This window comes from Nelusetta ayraudi, unplaced genomic scaffold (assembly GCF_046127955.1).
Source record: "Nelusetta ayraudi isolate G7.1 ecotype Tasmania unplaced genomic scaffold, CSIRO-AGI_Nayr_v1 ptg000008l, whole genome shotgun sequence".
Taxonomy (NCBI): domain Eukaryota; kingdom Metazoa; phylum Chordata; class Actinopteri; order Tetraodontiformes; family Monacanthidae; genus Nelusetta; species Nelusetta ayraudi.
In genome coordinates, this window is record NW_027466058.1 from 2,314,111 (window position 1) to 2,335,608 (window position 21,498).

The 21,498-nt window shown below is 42.0% G+C and overlaps 4 protein-coding genes and 1 long non-coding RNA gene across 5 annotated transcripts; 3 read left to right on the forward strand and 2 right to left on the reverse strand.

Moving 5' to 3' along the window:
• Positions 1-158: 158 nt before the first annotated feature.
• Positions 159-11,039, forward strand: agpat5 (1-acylglycerol-3-phosphate O-acyltransferase 5 (lysophosphatidic acid acyltransferase, epsilon)). The gene is made up of 8 exons (XM_076018692.1): positions 159-1,419; positions 1,814-1,883; positions 1,976-2,091; positions 2,193-2,282; positions 2,925-3,015; positions 3,946-4,107; positions 7,203-7,326; positions 8,579-11,039. The coding sequence occupies exons 1-8, from the start codon at positions 1,201-1,203 to the stop codon at positions 8,802-8,804; spliced, it is 1,098 nt and encodes a 365-aa protein (XP_075874807.1). The 5' UTR covers positions 159-1,200; the 3' UTR covers positions 8,805-11,039.
• A 568-nt stretch (positions 11,040-11,607) lies between these two features.
• On the forward strand, positions 11,608-13,743 carry tmem14a (transmembrane protein 14A). The gene is made up of 5 exons (XM_076018694.1): positions 11,608-11,838; positions 12,316-12,398; positions 12,514-12,615; positions 12,705-12,792; positions 13,220-13,743. Exons 2-5 carry the CDS (start codon positions 12,323-12,325, stop codon positions 13,260-13,262), a joined length of 309 nt encoding a protein of 102 aa, XP_075874809.1. The 5' UTR covers positions 11,608-11,838; positions 12,316-12,322; the 3' UTR covers positions 13,263-13,743.
• A 57-nt stretch (positions 13,744-13,800) lies between these two features.
• On the reverse strand, positions 13,801-15,513 carry LOC142883651 (glutathione S-transferase A4-like). Its single transcript, XM_076018693.1, has 7 exons — positions 15,371-15,513; positions 15,154-15,271; positions 14,987-15,038; positions 14,651-14,783; positions 14,428-14,563; positions 14,191-14,316; positions 13,801-14,067 (listed from the first exon to the last, which is right to left on the reverse strand). The coding sequence occupies exons 2-7, from the start codon at positions 15,238-15,240 to the stop codon at positions 13,930-13,932; spliced, it is 672 nt and encodes a 223-aa protein (XP_075874808.1). The 5' UTR covers positions 15,241-15,271; positions 15,371-15,513; the 3' UTR covers positions 13,801-13,929.
• Positions 15,514-18,069: 2,556 nt separating this feature from the next.
• On the reverse strand, positions 18,070-20,026 carry LOC142883653 (glutathione S-transferase A4-like). The gene is made up of 7 exons (XM_076018695.1): positions 19,902-20,026; positions 19,687-19,804; positions 19,541-19,592; positions 19,208-19,340; positions 18,985-19,120; positions 18,735-18,860; positions 18,070-18,613 (listed from the first exon to the last, which is right to left on the reverse strand). Exons 2-7 carry the CDS (start codon positions 19,771-19,773, stop codon positions 18,482-18,484), a joined length of 666 nt encoding a protein of 221 aa, XP_075874810.1. The 5' UTR covers positions 19,774-19,804; positions 19,902-20,026; the 3' UTR covers positions 18,070-18,481.
• A 160-nt stretch (positions 20,027-20,186) lies between these two features.
• Positions 20,187-21,474, forward strand: LOC142883655 (uncharacterized). Its single transcript, XR_012926068.1, has 2 exons — positions 20,187-20,470; positions 20,913-21,474. It is a non-coding gene; the product is annotated as an uncharacterized LOC142883655 (long non-coding RNA).
• The last annotated feature ends 24 nt before the right edge of the window (positions 21,475-21,498 follow it).

The following is a 21,498-nucleotide window of genomic DNA, read 5'->3' on the forward strand; positions in this document are numbered from 1 at the left end:
TTAAAACGTTTTTAAAAAAAAAACAAAAAAAAACATTCTCTTTAAAGATTTGTTTTACTTGAAATATTGAACATCATCCCTACTTGCCTCACTGTTATCCAAGCAAATGGTTTGCTTTTTAATATAGAATATATGGAATTGGAAGTGACATTCTGTTTCTTTTTCCAAGAAATCACAAGAGTTCTAAAATAAAAGCCAATCTGTTTTATATCATGATGTGACACGATTGTGTAACTCCTGTGGTACAATATATCTGTGCAATTATTGTGAGATTATCTTAAAAAACATTGAGTGTAATTATTACTTGTTCAGTGCTACTGTGTGTTATTTATTGAGGATAATCAAGGCGTTTTGATTCGGATTGAAAAGAATTTCACGATAAAGTTAATCTACAGATGTAGATCCATAGAATATTAGATGTCCTCTAAATTATAATATACTTTTTTTATCTTAAAAATAATAATCTGGTATATTATCATCGTTTTTAAGCTTTATTTTTGGCAGATTTTTCTGCGCAATATGTAAACTGTATCCTATTGGTCGGCTGCTTACGTCACTTGGCCAATGGAATTCGTCGATGTTGGAAGGTGTCGTGACGCAAGTGGAGGCGTGTATGTGTGCGTGTGTGTGTGACATTTGCCGCACGGAGCTAATCTACGAGCAGCTAGCCGCCGGCAAAGAAGAACTCTCGGAAGGAGAAAAGAAAGCGTCTCCCCCTTCAAACAGCTGAGTTGTCGTTTTGTTTGCAGCGAACTATCGCACCCACGTTCGAGGAGACAATTAGAAGTCACGCACGGTGTCTGGCAAAAGTTTTTTTTTTATTATTATTATTTTTTAAAGGCTGGAACAAACACGTAATTCCAATTTGGCTAACGGTTTCTCATAAGTTCCGTTATTGGCGTGAAATGCGCTTCCGCTTCCGACGCGTTCATGTTTACTAGCTAATCGTGTGTCGCGGCTGTCGCGCCTGATGTCATCATCTGTCAAGTCCGCCTGACGAGTCGCGGCGTGCACACGCAAGGTTGAAATCTGCTCTTGGCGCTTTCCTATGCCGAGCCGTCCACGCAGGTGTGCCGAATGCAGGCCAGGTGTGTTGAGGGATAAATGCTGTGCACACTTTTAGGGTCATAACAGTGTACAGGATCGCTCCCCTGCTTCTGGGATATATAGTTATTTTGCTACTACTTGTACTACTTCATCATGCTGCTGTCCTTCATCGTGCACACGCACTCGCTGCGCTACTGGTTACCAGCGACCGTCATGCTGGGAACAGCACCGGCGTACGTTCTGTCGTGGGGCGTCTGGCGCCTCCTTTCCAGCGTTCTACCAGCAAGATTGTACCACAAACTGGACGACCGGCTGTACTGCATCTACCAGAGCATGGTCCTCTTCTTCTTCGAGCACTACACCGGAGTCGAGGTGAGTCGTCGCCCCGCCGACTTTGTGCGTGTTGTTCTTGTTGTTGTTCACAAAAGTCTCGTTCGGTTCTCTTCTTGACAGGCTGCATTCCTTTAGCCTTTTTTTTTTTTTGTGACGCCATACATTGGCATGGTGTTTATGTAGGGTGTGTGTGTGATACAGGTGGGAGTAGTTCAACCTTTGTCTAATCCGATCTGTTGTTGGCAAAAGTCGTTGCCAGTTACATTTTTGATAAATCCTCTGAGAGCTTATCCCGCTTTGTTAAACAACTGCAGTCCTAAACGAACCTGCTTTTTGTACTTCATTTAAACTATTCTGCTATTATCATGGTTATATATTGCCAACTCAGCAGAACCTCCACTGGCCTTTATAACGTCCCATTCTGTCTCTTCAGATCATTATATATGGAGAAATACCAAAGAACAAAGAGAATGTCATCTACGTGTCCAATCACCAATGCACAGGTAAAACATTGCACATCGTGGTTTAAAGTATTCTAGGCCTAATTGAATTAAATGACTGTGAAACGTTTGCTCTCAACTCTCTTTCTATACAGCTGACTGGATCATCGCAGACATGCTGGCCATCAGGCAGAGCGCCATCGGTCACGTCCGCTACGTCCTGAAAGACGGACTCAAGTGGCTGCCTCTGTACGGGTGGTATTTCTCTCAGGTAACGACACAGCCGCCGACGATTTTAAGGAAAATGATTGAAAAATGCTGTTTCGGTTCAGTTACATTCCAACACTGACCGTCGAACCGGCTTTCTTTCAGCACGGAGGGGTCTACGTGAAGCGAAGTGCAAAGTTTAATGAAAAGGCCATGGTGAAGAAGTTGCTGAATCAGACTGAGTGCGGAGCGCCAGTAAGTGCACCTGCAGGTTTTTGACTTTGACATATTAATGTTGCTGAAAGTGGCCTTTGCCCCACTACTGTTTCCTCATCGTGCACTGTTTGCAGTCGATGAGAAGTTGGAATGACCAGTGTCATGTAGTGAATGTGGTCAAATGGTGGTGAATTTGGCAACAGGGTTCAGTCCTATGTTTTTATTAAGAGGTAGAGAGAGAAGTTACAAGATGTGTAAAGTATGACTAAAGGTTAGAAATTAACCTCAGTTCTTTGTCCTTCTTTCCCTCACTTACAAGGGCAGTTGCATTGACTCAAACAAGAGAGTTTGGTTTTCATTAAAATTAATATTATCTTATACTTTGACTACAACAAAACTTTACAGCTTAGCAGAAGATAAGCATCTGCATTGAGTTATTTTAAGACAAGATTAAGATAAGATTTTAGTATAGTCTTGTAAATTGTTAGCCCGTGACTCTGTTCGGTGAACTCTCAGTAGTAAAAGAAGACGAGGGAAAGTTGCTGACTCAGCAACACCAAAATCTTCAAATGCCAAATGACTTCAGAAACAAGGCTTGGATGAAAACGTCCGATACGCCGGCCACAGTATGAACGCCTAGACTGAGCGCTCTCCTTTATAACGTGTGTTTTCTTCCCACAGATGTACCTCGTCATCTTCCCAGAAGGAACTCGCTATAATCCCGAGCTGAAGAACGTTATCGCCGACAGTCAGGCCTTCGCTGCGAAAGAAGGTACTGTCATGGCAGCAGCTGTTCGCTGCTCTTCTGCTGCATACTAATTCAGGGCAGCTCATTCATTGTGGAAAAACTGCTGACTCAGACAACCCTGGTCACCTTGCAGACCACCAAAGGTTTAATAAATCAATGATCTAAATGCAAAGTTTTTTTGAATGAATTGAACTTTGTGCATGGTAGCTCTCGATGCCTGGTGACACAGGTGTCACCCAAAAACCCGTGGAATTGATTTACTTGTTTCTCTGTGTTGAATTATCAGAGATTTACTTGGAAATTAAGCGCTGGATTGGTCTCTAGGGGATTACTGGTGGAGTTCGACATTGTTTTTCTCCCCCCCCCAAACAACTGTTCAGCTTTGCTAAAAGTCGTGAGCAACAAGGAGCTACTTGGCTATCAGGCAGCCAGTCAGTTGTGTATTTGCAGAACTAAGGAAAAGTATTTCCCACTAACTCCTTTAATCTGTTTTAAGTGCAAACGTAAACTGCAGAGATTTGAACGTGTAGCTCTTTCATTCCAGGTCGCATTCTGTTAAAGCTTTGATGTCGAATGTCAGAATGGTGCACGCGTTGCGACCGTACAGCTGCGCTGCGTGTGTGTGTGTGTCGAGTTAGTCGGCTCATGTTGTGCCCAGATTAAGCCTTTCTGCGGGCTACAGCTCTGAATATCACCTTCCCCCATTAATCCAAATAAACCGCTCTGTGCAGCCAACATGTGCACATGACTTTATCTCTTATTACCGGGGCATTAGTGCGCATAGGACGGTGGCGCGACGGTAGGCTGCAGGCACACCCCACCCCCTTATCATCCGCTGTCACATGTGTTTCATGGCCATTGTGTGCACATGTTGAGCCGTGCAAATTTCATATTAATAAAATAAAGAATTTGGAATTAATCTCTCATGCATGCGTGCTTTCTTTCCCCCTGTAGGGCTGGGTGTGCTGTCCCACACGCTGACACCCAGGATGAAGGCCTCTCACATCGCCTTGCAGACCATGAGAGGCCACTTGGATGCCGTGTACGACATCACCGTGGCCTACGAGGGATCCCTGGATGCCTCCCGCCAGAGAAAGCCAGCGCCGTCGATGCCAGGTGAGCACAAACGAATGCGAACGCTTTATTCACTGCTCCGTCCTCAAGCCGTCAAGCCTGGATCTCGTTGTGTCATGTATTTTTTTTCGAGGAGCGTTATCCGTTTGTCATCCTGTTTTAGTCTCACTGGTCAGCTCAAAACATTTCTGCCCATTCATGACTCCTTTCCTGTTATTTTATTTCGCAGTTAGCTGGCAGCGCCGCGCTCAAAAACAAGCTGTTATCATGGCCGCCTCGCTGCGGACAGCGCCGCTGTGCACCGGGCCACCGTTGGCTTTTCAATTCGCACGTAAACAGGTCCGAGTAGCCGCGCAGAAAACGGCAAAACACGTTGGACCACTCATGTCGGCTTTCCTGTGTGCACTTAGTGGGGACATCGCACAAACACTTTATTTTTTTGTTAATTCATTTTGCGTAGCCGTAGGACGGAAAACAAAGGAACTGCGTCGTCTTAATTAAAACCAAAGCGGCAGCTTTAATTATGCAGCCACTCATAAGGGCGCGTTGCATGTCTGAACACTCTCTGTAATTAAGAAGTAACGCAATCATAGGAGGTGTGAAAGGAAAAAAGCAAAGCAGGCTGTAAATGAAGTGCAACCAGTGAGCGAAAATATAAATAAATGTGTTGCATTTGCAGAATTGGTCCTCTTGACGGTCGACGTGCGCGTTTGTTCCCGAATTCACCTGCCACCACCTGATCGTGAAGATTCAGTCAAAGTGATGGTGAAATAAATCTAACCAGAATGGACATTGTCAGACTTGTCACCGTGTAAAACGTCCAAGTAACGCATAACCACAACGAGTCGGCCTGCAGTAGCAGCATTCAATTCCCTCCCCGGTCGATTCGTCGTTAGCCGCGCAGGTATGGATTGTTTCCCACCTCCAGCCCTCCATAATTAATCACGTAATTAATGTGTACAGGTCAGCAGACGTGCATCGACTCGGCAACGCCGTGTTTGTGTTTTCAGTCTTCCGTCCGAAGGTCCGAAAACATCCCGTCGCGGCCGGGAATAAACAGCCACGCGCGATTAGAAATAGAAGAAAGGGAATCAGAAAGCGTTCCTCCCGTCACCAAGGTTCCGCCGCCTGACGCAGCGAGGGTGACGGCGGGTGTCCGGCGGAAGTGACTCGCGGCGGGCCGTGTGAGCTCGCACGTCGTCGGCCGCGTCGCATCCGTCGAATGTCTCCATCAGCGTAAACAGTTTGAATCGCCTCATGCCATTGTAGCGTTGACAAGATCTGAGGCCGAGCTGATTTCTTTGTGCTTTGAACACAATGAGTAGGGATTGATTTTGCAATGAAATTATTTTTTTTAATAGAAGTTACTTAGGTTTTTTTTTGTTTGTTTTTTTTAAAGTTATGTGTAGTAGCAAAAAAAAAAAAAAAGCAAAACATACAACCGACACAGTTTTAATTGAAACAAGGGGACAAAAATATTTGCATGCATCTATTATTCACACTGACATAGCATCTGTGCTGGCTGTGCATCTAACGGCTGTTCTTCGTTTTTGTTGAAATTCATGTTGCATGTTGGTGTTTTAAGGATTAGACAGCTAATTCTGACTCAAACATAGAAAATGTTATGCTCCATTTTCAGATCATATTGTTGATAGAAACACGGACAGTAGGCCTGGGCGATTTTGGACAAAAATAATATCACAATTTCTTTTTCTCTCTGAAAACTTTCAATATAAATTTTTGGGTAAAACTACAAAAGACAATGGAATAAATTATTTCAAATATTTTATCTTTATTTTTTAAAGAAAAATGGCAAACAACAAAGTGGAACTGAAAGATACTGTAAACCCTCTTTGGGTTTAGTAAAGTGACAACATTTATAGTCTTCGTCACCCAACAAAGATGAATGAATCCCTTGGGATTAATGTAGTGAGAACCTCACTTTCACCAAACTTGACTGGAAAATGAGCAGGTTCTTCATAAACGGAGATGAAGTTCCTTTATTTGGGAATAAAGTGACAAACACAAATGAATCTCCCTGTGGATAAAGTGACAAACCTAACTGTCTTTGACTAAACATCACTTTGAAAATCAAAGGTTTTTCTATCATCTTCTTGAACAACGACGAATGAATAAAGTGCAAACCTTTATAAGAGGCGCACAGCCTGGAAGCAAGCCAGAGAAAAATCGATTTTAAGATTTTCCTTTATTTAACAGCGTCTTGACTAATAAATCCTGTTTCAATTCAGAATGGATTAATCACACAGCCCTAACAGACGGGAGGTAAATATTGTCTCGCCGCTCCTCTTAATGAGCCGTTTCTTCAGTGGGGAGCGTGTGAGTTTAAAGTGTTTTGATCAGATTGTCGCTGCAGTCTGAAGTGTTGACCCGCTGTTATTGTGACAGGCCTCAACACGCACTCGGAGCCCCAGAGCAGCGCTTACCCTCTTCCAGCGCAGGAGGAAAGGAAGGAAGGTTGTCATTTCTCCGAAGAAACAACTTTTGGCTCGCTCCAGCGTTTGTGTCACGCGTAGCCACACCGTGTACCGGTCGTGACGAGCTCCCCGCCGCTATTCCAATCGCACGCTGCTAGGGGGGGGGGCCCGGCCCGGCGTGTCAGCTCGCCGATCGATGTTGCAGAAGGCGTCGCTCGCCGCCGCTGCCACCGCCGCATTCGATCGGGCTTCCTCTTTGGGCCTCGGCGACAGGTTTCCTGATTCATGTTGTGGAAACAGGAAGTGGAAGGTCTCTGGGGACACACGTGTAGCCTTGAGCGTTCACACTTGTTACATTTTTGTGTCTGACCTCCTCGGATCATTCGGGTTTCTTCGTTCACTCAATGCTCTCAGTCATTTTAAAAAAAAACAAAAAAAACAACAACAACTCTTAGTCGGCGATGCTGCAACTGGGTCTTATTTTCTTCACATGTCACGTTGACACTGGATCTTGACCCCGTCTATATTTACCCCTGAATCAAAGGGACTTCATTCAGGCCAGCGTCACAGCCGCCCCACTCCATCATTGTCACCCTGTGTTAATTTTAAGTGCTCACTGTACGTGCCGTGTTGCTGAAAGGCGCTTCCTGTTTTTGTTTAGTCTTGTTATTTCTTCTTTTTTTTTTTTTGTGCGTTTGACAGAATTCCTGTGTAAAGAATGTCCCCGGGTCCACATACACTTCGAGCGTGTGGACGTAAAGGAAATTCCTGCAGAGCCAGTGTTTTTCCGCAGGTGGCTACACGAGCGCTTCGAAATTAAAGACCGGTAAGTGTGTGTGCGTGCGTGCGTGCGTGTGTGTGTGTGCGAGCGTGTGAGAGGAACAGTTAGTCACGGTGGTGATTCATGTTGATCAATTGGCGATGCGTGCAAACTGTGGGGTCTTTTGTGTTTTCCCACTGCACCCACCGCTGTGCTTCTTATTAGTGATCTCTATCAGGTGTCCAGCGTGAGGCCCCAGGCCCTTATTGAAAAGCTGTTTTCGCGGGTAAGGTAGATTGAAAGCAGGCAAGCACCAAGATTAGAGAAGGACTGTAATGAAGGGAAAATTAGAAGTTGATTTGAAGATATTACCGCCCCTTAAAAACACTTTGTGGAAGATTTTGTTCAAGAAGAACAATTTTATCTTTGAAATGCTCAAAATACATGTAAATAGATAAATGAAGTTGATTTAGCACTCCAGGTATTCCGGCTTCCTCCCACAGTCCGAACACATGATGCATGCGAGGCAAATTGGCAACTCTAAATTCCATAGGGGGGGGTGTGTGTGTGTGTGTGTGTGTGTGTGTGTGTGTGTGTGTGTGTGTGTGTGTGTGTGTGTGTGTGTGTGTGTGTGTGTGTGTGTGTGTGTGTGTGTGTGTGTGTGTGTGTGTGTGTGTGTGTGTCCATGAGCTGGCAACCTGTACAAGGTGTAATACTGCCTCAATATTGCCCTTTGACCCCCTGGAATGCGCTCCAGGAAAACCCCCGAGAGCCTTGGTGCAGATAAGGCAGACGCAGAAGATGATGGATGGATGAAAGTTGATTTAATTAAAGCCGTGAAAAATCAGCTCTTAGATTCTAATACAGTGGCTTTGTGAGATTAGTGAAAGTGAAAATGTTTTTTGTATCTAATCACACGGCTCTATGAAAAATTAATGAAGTAATGACACAATTAAGTCTAGAAGTCTATTTTTCTGTTTCATTAATTATGTGTGCTTTTTTTCTTTATCATTAATTGTATGCTTGAGAGTTTTGAAAAGCGCTTTTAAATAAAATGTAGTATTATTATTATTATTATTATTATTATTATTATTATCATCATTGTTATTATTAGAAGGTAAAAGTTTAGCACTTAATAGCACTTCTTTAAAAAAGTGAACTCATGATAAATTGTCACAAAGCTTGATGGAGGCCGACAGTGAAGCCTCAAAACCTTAAACGCGGCCATTTTTATTTCTTCTGAGCTAACTTTTAACAACCTCCTGAACTGCAGCCGCGCTCGTGCCCAATTCCTCAGCAACTTATCTCCTCTTCGCAGGCTGCTGAAGAATTTCTACGAATCGGAGGACGCGGACAAACTGACCAAGTTCCCCGGGGAGGGCCGAGTGTCTCCCCTCAGCCTCTGCAAAACCCTCCCGTCGCTGCTGGTCTTGGGGGGACTGACTGTGTCGCTGCTGCTGACGGAGAGCGGCAGGAAAGTCTACGCCAGGACCTGGGTGTACGGGACGCTGCTCGGCTGGCTCTGGGTCAACGTCTCCCCCTAACGCATGGGCAGGAGGGGAGGGGTGGGGGAGGGGGGGGCGCAGCGGCGAGACGCACACAGGACACGGAAAAAAACACGGTGCCATTTTTTTTCCCCCCGCATCCGATCGACGCCAAGCCTGTTCTGGATTCAGAGCAGCATCCGACGAGAGTGTCGGTTCTTCACCCCACGCGACTAGCTAGCTCACTGGAGGCCTTAAGCCCGAAGGTGAACAGAGATCAGGCGATATCTTCTGCCCTCTGTGCGACTTATTCCCTCACGCAATTTGGATTTAATGCCTTTAACAACAAAAGAATTAGGGGTTGTTAATTACAGGTGTTGGAGAAAAATTCCCCTCAGTCGATAGACTCAATGAAATAACATGTAATTTGCTTCTTTCCATGTTATCCTCCATCAGTTTTCAGCCAGGACAAATGCCCTCTTGCATGCTGTTTTCTATTTGAAACATTTGGCCGCCAACAAATTGCTCCCATTTTATTTTATTTTATCTCAATAATTGCAAATATTTACCGGGAAGAAAGAAAAAATTATCAGCTGCTGACTTGAAGACCGTTAATTACTGAAAGCACTGACTTGGTTCTTGTGCGTCGGGAGGATTATGCACTTTTCTTATTTAAAGTGTTTTATTTGTGACGCGTGAGTGCAACAAAGAAAGTGCGTTCATCTCTCCGCAGGTTTTCGTATTTATTTGCACCAGCTTCTTTATTCTACTTTGTTTTCTACCACAAAAGACTGTAGCAGGGGAAAGTAGGTTTCATAATGCCAATGTGTGTGGGTTTTTATTTCAATTTCCCACTCTCTCTTTTTCCCTGATATTAATATCCCAAAAAAAGTGTTGCGCCAATGTGAAGTAATGATGTCCTCATGATGTTTAAAGGAGCTGTACACAAATCGCTCATTAGACGTCGCACAACTCGGTGAGTTCTTATTCATACGTGTGAATCCCCTTTTCGCTGGCTTTGGGACCTTAGGTCCCCCCTCTCTTCCTTCCAACACTGTGTCAATGAACAACAAATAGCAGAGAAACAGATACTGCTTGGTGCTAACATTAACAGTAGTCATTTACAGGAAGAAAGCTAAAACAATGGAGGAAATGTACTTCTATATGCTTCTGACATCCTGTCCTTCGTAGCTCGACGTCGTCCATGAAGCATTCACCATCCCATGACATTCTTGTTTGCTCAGTGGTTGTTCAGTGGTTGAGCGCCTAACAGGAGCCCACCGAGCACGTGCCTGCGGTTATTTGTTTTCGTTGCGGCATCTCGTGGCGACGTTTTCCGAATGTTTCTGTATAGCTCCTTTAAAAGTCACGGCCAAAACCTGTCGTTTGCCATGTCGTTCTAATAAGTGTTTTAAGGCCACACTCGGCAGTGAAACACAACCTTTATTATTATTTTGAGTTTTTTGTTTTGTTTTTGTTTTTGTTTTTGACAACATCAAAATAACTTTTTTTTTTTTTTATTGTTCCTGTACTTTTATATGGGTTTATGCTACAGCTCTCTTGCAATCTAGCAATATACGACAAAGCCATGTTACCGGTGTGTCACAGTTCCCTGTGCATCCGAAGCCATTCGTATTATAAGAATCGCTGTATTGTGAAATTCGCTCTGTCCATCGTTGTTGTTTACTGTAAAGAAATCATTGCATTCTCCACTTGTCACTTTACATCTTTGTTCATATGTCCCCCTTTTAATTTGGTCTCTCAAGTTTCCAGAATGTAAGTGTGGATCTGTCTCTTGGTTCTTTTTCACCCTCCCTGCCCTCCTTTTTTTTCTCTCTCTCTCTCTGTCTCTTTTTACATGTCGCTTCAATACCTCACTTGAAAATTGCTTCCTTATTCTTAAAGGACCCTGGTCGACCATTTTATAGTAATTTTTATCTTGACAAGGTCAGACTGCAACTCATCAGGAAACCGTTTAGACAGTATTTAAATGCTAATGGCTTCTGGAAATCGGTGCCTTCTCCTTGGAGGAGCGGGTCCTCAGTCTTCTCTCAGAGGGCCACAGTGGCATTTTTTCCTCAGCTACTCGGCGACTCCAGGAGGCGTGCTGCTGGAGCCGCTGCTCCTGCCAGTGCGCGGCCACGTTGTCTACAACTCACAGTGGCCTGATTTACTCTAAACATGCATTGAATTACACTTTTTTGAGGACTATTATTAAATGACAAAACCTTTAATGTTTGCATCTGTCTGGGGATGGGGTCAGAGTTAATAAAGTGGCTTTCTCTGGGGAATCGATCTGTGACCTTTGTTGGTTTGGTTTATGTGACAATGCAGACACAGGTCCCATTCGCTGGCCATTTGCTGAATATATGCGTCTAAGATTAAAATAATGATCAGCTTTTATGGTTTTCTAGCCAATTTATCTATTTAAATAGACTGAGCTTGAGTTTACACTTTATCTCACATGATTGAAAATAAGTCCCTTTGAGTTATCAATAACCTTCGGGTACATTGTGGCTACAGAAATTACCCTTGACAAATTGAAAATGCGAGTTCTAGCCCAGTTAAAAGCTATTTCATCTGCATGGTGACCTGATGGATATAACCTTCGATGTTTTCACTCAGTAGTTTTCAGTAAGGCATTAAGAATATTTCTGCTGAATTGGAAAAAGCATGAGGAAACAGAATAGTTTTACCTTGAATGCAATTTCAGCTGATATAATGGACGGACTAATGGCCTTTTAGATTTACCACTACTTCTATTTGGCACAAATGGGATTCTGAATTCACCAACGTGAAGGAAAGGGAGGAAAAACGGACGTCTTGTTAACGTCAAAAAAGTACTTTTCATCTGTAAAAGTCAACATTTTTCTCAGGGGTCGAAGTTAGGCTCGTTGTAGAAAATTTTTGTACGACGCCAGTGGTGGTTTCTGGCAATTTCACAAACCCTACCTTTTCAAGTGTCAGCAAACACAGCGCAAGCTCCACGGCGCATGCGTGATACGCTCTGCAAGCTGAAACAAGGAAGTGCGTTAGAGAGTTGAGCCGCCTCTACTCCTGTTGCTACCTTTTTGGTCCTTCATTTGGATTCAAGGTATGTAACACAAGATCTCTTCAAACGATAATAGTTATATTTCTATAGTAAGTGAGGACGAACCCCGCCTCCCCCTCCCGTTGTTTTTTTCCCCCGTTTTATTATTACTGAATATGCGTCTGTTTCTTGTTTATTTACGATTCCTATCATGATACTTTGCACTCAGGCATCTCAAAGTCTGACAGCGACATCTAGAGAACTATCAGACGTACAGCTTTGTCAAGCATTATGAGAAGATGTTCTTCTTCTTTCTTTCTTTTTTTTTTACTTGAACTTAAAAAACAAACATTTATTTTATACAGGAGTTCAAAGGCTTGCAATACTGTTCTGATGTGTGTTTTGGTTTACATACAGTTTTATTGAAGGAAAAGTTGCATCATAGCTGTTTGTTTAGTGGTCAGAGTTTGTGTGTATTAAACTGCTGGTCTCTCCTGATAATAACACCAATGAATAAACCATTAATGGCATATTTTTCAGCCTCACGATGGCTGTGGACTGGTTTGGATTCGGCTATGCTGCAGCTGTTGTCTTTGGAGGGTTTATGGGGTACAAGAGAAAAGGTAAAGGCCCACACTGGGTTAAATTCCCAATGTATTGCATGATTTGCTGACCTCAGGAGACGATTTGGTAAATAATTCACACTGATCATAAAAGCATGCGTTTATATGATTACAGGTAGCGTCATGTCGTTGATGGCCGGTCTGGTGTTTGGTGGACTATCTGCTTATGGTGCGCTGAATGTTTCCAATGACCCAAGGGACATCAAGGTCTCATTGTGTGAGTATGGTTCAGTCCATCCCAGCATGCCAACTGGTTGCAGCATCCTATCAGAATCACGTCATGGCGTTCCTTCCGTTTGTTTGCAGTGGCCTCTGGACTCCTGTCGATAGTAATGGGAGTGAGATACAAGAAATCCCGAAAACTAATGCCTGCTGGGATCATATGTGGTTTAAGGTCAGGGTTAATATTGCACATTGCACAACATGTAAGAACCGTAATAGATCAGGGAAATACTGTGTGGCTTGAAATGTCATCAGATTTTTAATACGTGCCTTATGACGACACCTGGGTCTGCAGATTTTCAGTATCTACTTCCTCCCTAAAACTGCGTTTTGCTGCAACATGTGGTCACATTGCTGGCTCGTGTTATTTTAAGAATCATCTTGTCTACTTTTTTTAGGCAGCTTTAATGATATGCATTTTTCTGAAGTTCAGAATTAGAAAAATTAAATGGAAGTGGTGTAGTGATCTCTTTTTCCCCCCATCCAAAACAGCTTGTTAATAGAAAGTAATCAAAGTAATCAAATTCCCACAGCGGAGCAAGAACTGAATGACTCATGTGATGCACTTTTGACACTGTTTCCCCTTCTCTTTCTCACAGCTTACTGATGGTGTTCCAGCTGCTACTACATGTTGGTGTGTGAGTGTCAGAACACAAAGCAGACAGACGACGTTCTAACTGTCAGTGAGCAAATCATGTTTTATAATTAATTATAAAACTACTATATTAATCATTCCCAGCTCAGCAGAACTTTCATCTGAACAGAAACCTTTCACTACTACCATTGTGGATTAGGGAGATTTAATAACGCTAAGCTATTCAGTACAAAACAGCAAAATAGTTCAAAGTTTACTGAAGAATAAGCTAATTCTTGAAACTACAGTTGTATTGGTGTTTCGGGCTGCTAAGCTTTCAGTAATAATCTACTTGAATGTTTGCAATCATATTAAAAATTGATACCATTATTTTGCTGAGGGTACGTGTGGAAAAAGCATTGAACTGTTTTTGATTTTGTTTTTTTTACTACTGAAAAAATGTAATAAAAAATATTCAAAATATTCACAAATTGTGTCTCATGTATACATGTATTCATCAAAACCACATTTTCTCAAAATTTTTTTGAAAAATAAGAGTCCAAACTTAATATTTTCACACAAAAAAAACATTTAATAAAAGCTGTTCATTTCAATGCTGCACATGTTGTTTCATACAATATTATACTGTGGATTAAAAAAAAAAAAGATGTCTGTGCAGCGCAGGCTGTGCCTCAATAATGAATGAACTATACTGACAGAGCGTGGGGTGTGCGTTCATTTTGATGGCAGTTTGACTTGGAAAACCTCCATAACAGTATTTTTGTACACTTCATCTGGTGGTGGCCTCCTTTTGCTTCCTGGCAGCAGGAACCTGTTGATCGCAGGAATCAATCTCATCCTGCCCTGGAATGCCTGGCGGGAAAAAACAAAAAAACATAAATAAAAAAAACATCACAACTCTGGAGGATAATATTTGGTATCTATGCTTTCTATTCATTTTTTGGCATTAATTTGTTTGTACATTGATGCATTTACCTTTGTGTTGGGAAAGTCTCCAAGGATTCCAGCGAACAGCTCCTCCAGCATCAGGGTGCATTCAGTCAGCAGCACATCTGCCAAGCTGAGTTTACCTCCCACCAGGTGGACCGTATCAATGAGGACCTGTTTTTTTAAAAAGTGACATCATTTTGTTTAATGGTCATGGATAATATACTTAACTTAGTTTTCATCTTTTTGGAAATTTCATGGAATGTGCACGGTGAGAAGTGGTACCTTTTCAAAGACAGGAAGGTATCGGTTCTTTGCTTTATTCAAAATGTTTTCCTTCTGAGCAGCTGCATCCTCAGTGAAGATCAGCATCATAATCATTTCCATCAGATCTATCAATCCTTCAGAGTACATGTCGATCCTGAGGGAAAGCATCAAAAACATACTTGTCACGCTGATGAACCCACTGCACTGTAAACACTTCTGTCGTGCACAGGGAGAATCGTACATGACTCGCTCCTTGAGGTCTTTCCCGAACAGGTCGTATTTTCCTGCGATGTAATGCAGAATTGCTTTCGTCTGAATCAGTTTCATGCCATCCATTTCCACCAGGGGAACTTGTTCGAACATTAGATCTTCATCTGCAGAGAAGAAGAAAGGCCATGTCATCCATGTCCGCAGGTGAATCATTCACCTGGTCGCTTGTCAAGTGGCGATAGAGGTTCACCTCTACACTGTGATCTCAGTCCAAGTAGTTTCATAAGTAGGTTGAAGTTAACAGCTGAACAAATGCAAATTCTTCAGATTTGGGGAAAAGGCAAAAATAAGAATAAAAATCACTTACCACGCAGGAGTTTTTCGTAGTCCTCACGAGTTCTCAGATGCACTTCATCAAACTGTAAATGTGAATATGAGAGAAAGGGTTTGACCAGTGCAACTATAACAACTGCTGCTGCTACTACTACTACTATTACTAGTAGTAATAACGCCATGCACATAATCTGATTTTACCTCCACTTCTGCAACTGTCAGAAGCCAGCGGATTGATTCCATTTTCCCTCTTCCATTAAAATAGTACAGCACAACTTTGTCAGCCATGATTGTAGTATTCAGAGTGTATGCAGTCGACCTGAAACAAAAATGAGAAAGTTAGCACGCCTGATAACCTTATGTTGCCTCCAAATGTAAACACGTAATGCACGGTTTCTTCGTGGTATGAAAAACGTACTGTCTTGTTGACGATGAATGTCAAGATCAACGGCACTGCAGACTGAACCTCGTCTATTTATGTAACGTCAGTGGGCTGACCTAGGCTGCTGAGATTGGCAATTTGGCAAGACTCAAAGTTTTTTTCGCAAGTTTTCATGGGGAAGTGTTCGCTGCGAACTTTGGCCGTTTGTTTGACTTGACCGCAGTCAAAGCAGGGCTCGAAAATATGAATTACGTAATGGACTTTGACAGCAGAGCAGGTGAACAGAAGGAAATATGAAATAGGTGACACAGTGATGGTGCATTGTACAAAAATATTGCCCCTTTTAGCGTCACAATTCAAACTTTTTTTTCTGTTTGGACGCCGAACGAGAAAAACTTTACTTCATCCTTCTGATTTCTTTCTGCCACGTATTTGTGCATTATGACAAAACACATGCTATGTATGCTTGTTATCTGTGACTGGTATGAGTTAGAAACAGATAAATAAAGTTTTTTTAATTTCAATGAAATGATGCTAGTGCCAACATGGCTATGTGTGCTTGTTATCTGTGACTGGTATAAGTTGGAAACAGAAAAATAAAGTTACTTTGAATTTCAATGAATGCTAATACGACTAATGAAGTCAAAAGGGTTTTGTCGAACGAAGTGCCTTGCGGTGGAGATTTAGAACAACTCTCGGAGAACATATCTCATATCTTTAGCCTTCTCCAGACATATTTATTTATCAGGCAGGAAAGTGCGACCACGCTGGAGCTCTGCTTTTCTTCACAACAACAAAACCGGAACCGGAACATGATAGATAAGTAGGACAGGTAACATTACGTTCAGGATAACACTGCCCTCTGCAGGACACAATGAGTAAGGACGCACTTAACGTTATGACGTTCAACAGGTTTTCTTTTAAAGACATATGATCATTTAGATCATCTATCATGTAATATTTGCTTACACATAATGTGTTATTTTGATACATAAATGAAAGAAAAAAAAATCCCAGGTATCCAGTCAATCAAGATGCTGCAATCAACTTCATTTGACCCAAATGATCTAATTGACTTGCAATCTGTAGTGTCATCATGTTATCATATAATTTCTGAGCTCTTCTTTCCTTACATGGAAAACGTCACAGTTATTGGACCACAGTGATTGTTGACAAGTATCTCACTGCTTGACTCATGCTGCAGGGACACATAGTCGGGGAGAATTAAGGAAGTAACTAAGATTTGTTTACTGCTATGTAGACAACTATCTGTATGCCCATGTATGTACATTGTCGTGCCGTTCTTCATATCTGTCCTTAAATTTAAGCGTGCAGTTGGTGTTCAACTATTGTTCTGAATGTGAACCTTTTCCAGTTGCTGATAAAGTGGTGGCAATCTTGAACATAAACCTACTGTATGACCTCACCACATCCCTTTCATTAGTCACACAGTCAGTCACACATTAACAAATTTATTATGCATCATCTTGATGAACATGATGTACCAATAGAAGACTCTAAGGACTCTTGTTGATGATGTGGGGTAAATGCCTCTGTGGCATTCCTGCAGGCTGCTACTGCTTCAAGATGTGCTTTGGTTACTGCTCCTGCACCGAAATGCGCGTGCCACTGGTACACTGTGGCAGGGGCGGCCGTGGAGGAGGGCTGGATCTGCTGGAGAGGCCTCGCAGGTGTGCAGTGTTGGTTAAGAGGCGGAGGCTGGCAGGGAGGCACCGGCTGAAGGGGCAGGGGCTGCTGCTGCTGTTGTATCATCTGCTGCGGGTGTGCAGGTGGCTGCGGTGGCATGATGCCTGGCTGAGTCCTTCCCTGCTCCAGGATCTGCTGCCCATAGCCTGGCCCACATGGAAGTAAGAGCACCTGAGAGAATATCTGGTTTCATGTCCCGATAGGAAAACCCTGAGAGCAGAAACTTTGGATGACCACAACGTGAAGTGCAGCACAAACAGGCTGCAAACAATCTCATTTTACACCATGCAGCTGTAAACAGACGTATCATGTTTATGAATGAATGCCAACCCCTGTAGTATGTGAAACATAATATTTTTACAGTGGATTCAGGGAACAAATGAAGCTGGAAAAACAAGGGAAATTTCTATTTCATATTTAATGAATAAGGTTTTTAAAATGGGATAAATCATGCAAGACATGCCCTGTTTTTCAATAGCTGATACTGATAGAAATGGGAATGAGATACAAGAAATCCGGAAAGCTAATGCCTGATGGATCATGTGTAGTGTAAGGTCAAGCTCAGTATTGCACAACACGTAAAAACCATAATAGATCATGGACTGTGTGGCTTAAAATGTCATCATATTTTTAATACGTGCCTTTTAGACAACTGTATCTGCAAGTTTTCTGTATCTTCCTCCCTAAAGCCACAGTTTTCTGCAATATGTGGTCACATTGGTGGCTCTTGTTATTTTAAGAATCCAAGGAGTCCACTGTTTGAGGTGGCTACAGTTAAGCGAAAGCCTTTTAATCATGATCATTTTTCTGAAGTTCAGATGGAGTGAAATCTATGTTTCCCACTCTGAACAGCGCTTTAATATGTTGAAATGCAAAGTAATCGGATTCCCACGGCAGAACAAGAACTGAATGACTCATGTGATGAACTTTTGACACCGTTCCCCCTTCTTTTTCTCACATCTTACCGATGGTGTTCCCGCTGCTACCACATGTTGGTGTATGAATGTCAGAACACAAAGCAGACAGAAGACTTTCTTACTGTTTATTGTTTTATGATTAATTATAAAACTACCATATTAAGCATTTCTAGCTCACCAGAACTTCCATCTGAACAGAAACCTTTCAGTACTACCCATGTGGATTAGGGTATTTTAGTAACACAAAATGATTCATTTGTTCATTGCTGAGGGTACGTGTGGAAAAACATTGAACTGTTTCATTTTGGAGGGGAAAAAAAATGAAAACTCAACGTACAATGTTTGAAAAATAAAAGTAAAAACATTCAATTTTTAAATCTGACTATCAATGCTGTATAGATGGGTTGCATTGTTTTGTAAGTACAATACTTTCATTGATCAACCAATATTGATTAATGTAGAGTGCAGGCTGTGCTTCTTTAGTAAGGAAACTCTGAGTAGTAGTAGTAGTTTTCATTCATTTTTATGGCAATTTGAATTGGAGAACCTCCATAACAGTATTTTTGTACACTTCATCTGGTGGTGGCCTCCTTTTGCTTCCTGGCAGCAGGAACCTGGTGATAGCAGGAATCGATGTCATCCGCCCCTGGAAGGACTGGCAGGAAAAACAAAAAAAGACCAAAAAACATCATAACTCTGGAGGATAATATCTGGAATATACATTTTCTATTGATTTTTTGGCATTTACTTTCTGTATATCTCTTTGATGAATATACCTTTATGTTGCGAAAGTCTCCAAGAATTCCAACAAAAAGCTCCTCCAGCATCAGGGTGCATTCAGTCAGCAGCACATCTGCCAAGCTCACTTTACCTCCCACCAGGTGGACCGTCTCAATGAGGACCTATTGTTTTTTTTGTTTTTTTAAAGTGACATCATTTTGTTTAGTGGTCATGAATAAAATACTCACAAACATAGTTTCCATCTTTTCAGAAATTTCATGGAATGTGCACGGTGAGAGGTGGTACCTTTTCAAAGACAGGAAGGTATCGGTTCTTTGCTTTATTCAGAATGTTCTCCTTCTCTGCAGTTGTATCCCCCATGAAGATCAGCTTCATCATCATTTCCATCAGATCTATCAATCCTTCGGAGTACATTTCGATCCTGAGGGAAAGCATCAAAAACATACTTGTCACGCTGATGAACCCACTGCACTGTAAACACTTCTGTCGTGCACAGGGAGAATCGTACATGACTCGCTCCTTGAGGTCTTTCCCGAACAAGTCGTATTTTCCTGCGATGTAATGCAGAATTGCTTTCGACTGAATTAGTTTCATGCCATCCATTTCCACCAGGGGAACTTGTTGGAACATTAGATCTCCATCTGCAGAGAAGAAGAAAGGCCATGTCATCCATGTCCGCAGGTGAATCATTCACCTGGTCGCTTTGTAATAGAGCTTCATCCTAAACACTGTGATCACAGTGTTACAGTTATTACAGCTGTTACATAAGTAGGCTCGAGTGAACAGCTGAACACAAATTCTTCAGATTAGGGGGAAATGGCAAAAATATTAAGAAATTTACCACGCAGGAGTTTTTCGTAGTCCTCACGAGTTCTCAGATGCACTTCATCAAACTGTAAATGTGAATGTGAGAGAAAGGGATTGGTCGGAGTAACTATAACAACTGCGGCTAATAGCAATAACACCAAACACACAATCTGATTTTACCTCCACTTCTGCAACTGTCAGAAGCCAGCGGATTGATTCCATTTTCCCTCTTCCATTGAAATAGTACAGCACAACTTTGTCAGCCATGACTGTAGTATTCAGAGTGTATGCAGTCCACCTGAAACAAAAATGGGAAAGTTAGCACAACTCGCATTGTTGCCTCGAAATGCAGACACGTAGAACACGGTTTCTTCGTCGACTAAAAAAAAACTTACTGTCTTGTTGCTTGAACGTCAAGATCACATGCACTGCAGACTGAAATGAACCTCGCCTCTTTATGTAACGCGTCAGTGGGCTGTGTTCGGCTGCTGTGATTGGTTAATCCTGGCCAAGAACTCCGACCCAATAGTTTTTTTTCGCAAGTTTTCATGGGAAAGTGTTCGCTGCCAACTGTGGGTGTTTGTTTGACTCAAATTGGGCTCAATAACATCGATAAAGTTTAGGTATGTGACACTGTGATGGTGCATTGTACAAAAAAACAAACAAACAAACAAACAACAACAAAAAAAAATCTACCACCCTTTAACGCGTCACAAATATTATTTTGTTTCTGTTCCGGCTAGCTGGCAGGTGCTCCCTCTTCCTTCTTCACCGTTCCACTCGCGTCTTACCCGGTGCAAGAGGACCTTGTTCCCCCTCCGACGAAGAGCCGTCATCGGTACACCAGTAGAACCACAAACAAGCCCAGGGCCCATTTGTTTGTACGAGACGTAGGAAAGTCAAATTCCGAGCATCAGAAAGGTTTAAATACAACGCTGCAGTCTGCTTCAGTCAACTTCTTCACGTAAGTAATGATACCTCTGTTGTGTTTTGTTTTGCAAAATATCAAATCAAATTAAAAGTAAAATAAAGATTAAAAAGTGCATTTAACTGAAGTGCTGCAGTCAATTCACCCCTCCTAACAAACGTATGCAGGTTATCACCCCAGAACACCTTAAAGCCCAAGGACAATGGGTTTTAAAGCAAAAGACAAGACAAGTAATTAAGAAAATAAAACAATTCAGTAAAAGGCCAAACTAAACTAAAAAAAAAGGTGAATCTTGAGCCTCCTTTACAAAACACCAACCCTTAATTAGCTTGTAAACAACATCCTAGCCATCCACTCAGTCAACATTCTGCCATTAACCTCATTTGATCCTGATGATCTCATTGACTTGCAAGTTGTGATGTTGTCATCTAATCATATAATTTCTGATCTTTTCGTCCTTGTATGGACAACGTCCCAGGTATTGGACCTCAGTGATTATTTTACGAGCGTCCCACTGCTTGACTCATGCTGCAGGAAACATACAGGAAGGGGATTAAGGAAGTACTTGTGTACTTGTGTTTTCTTTGCTTGTATAGTACCTCCTCCAACTGCATCTGCATGGCCATATATGTAAATTGTTGTGCCATTCTTCATATCTGCATTTAAATTTAAGTATGTTCTAAGTCTACTATCTATCCATCTATCAATCATCCCGAATGTGAGCATGCTGATAAAGTGGTGGCAATATTTCACAGTCCTACTGTATGACTTCACCACATCCCTCTATTAGTCACACAATCACACATTAACAACTTTATTACGTATCATCTTGAGGAGTGTTTGCAAAGCTTGTTGTGTTAGCTCCTCTACCTGGTCACCTGGGACACTAACTGGCAACATTTCCACATTATTAAAATGTCCATAGCCTTATTTATAAAGAAAATCTAAAAATAATACAGGTAGTACTAGTCATTTTTAATTGTACATAATAGTTGCAAATTCAAAATCACAATATCAACTTGGGTATTTTACTATTGAAAGTTTAAAAAAACAAAAACAAATTT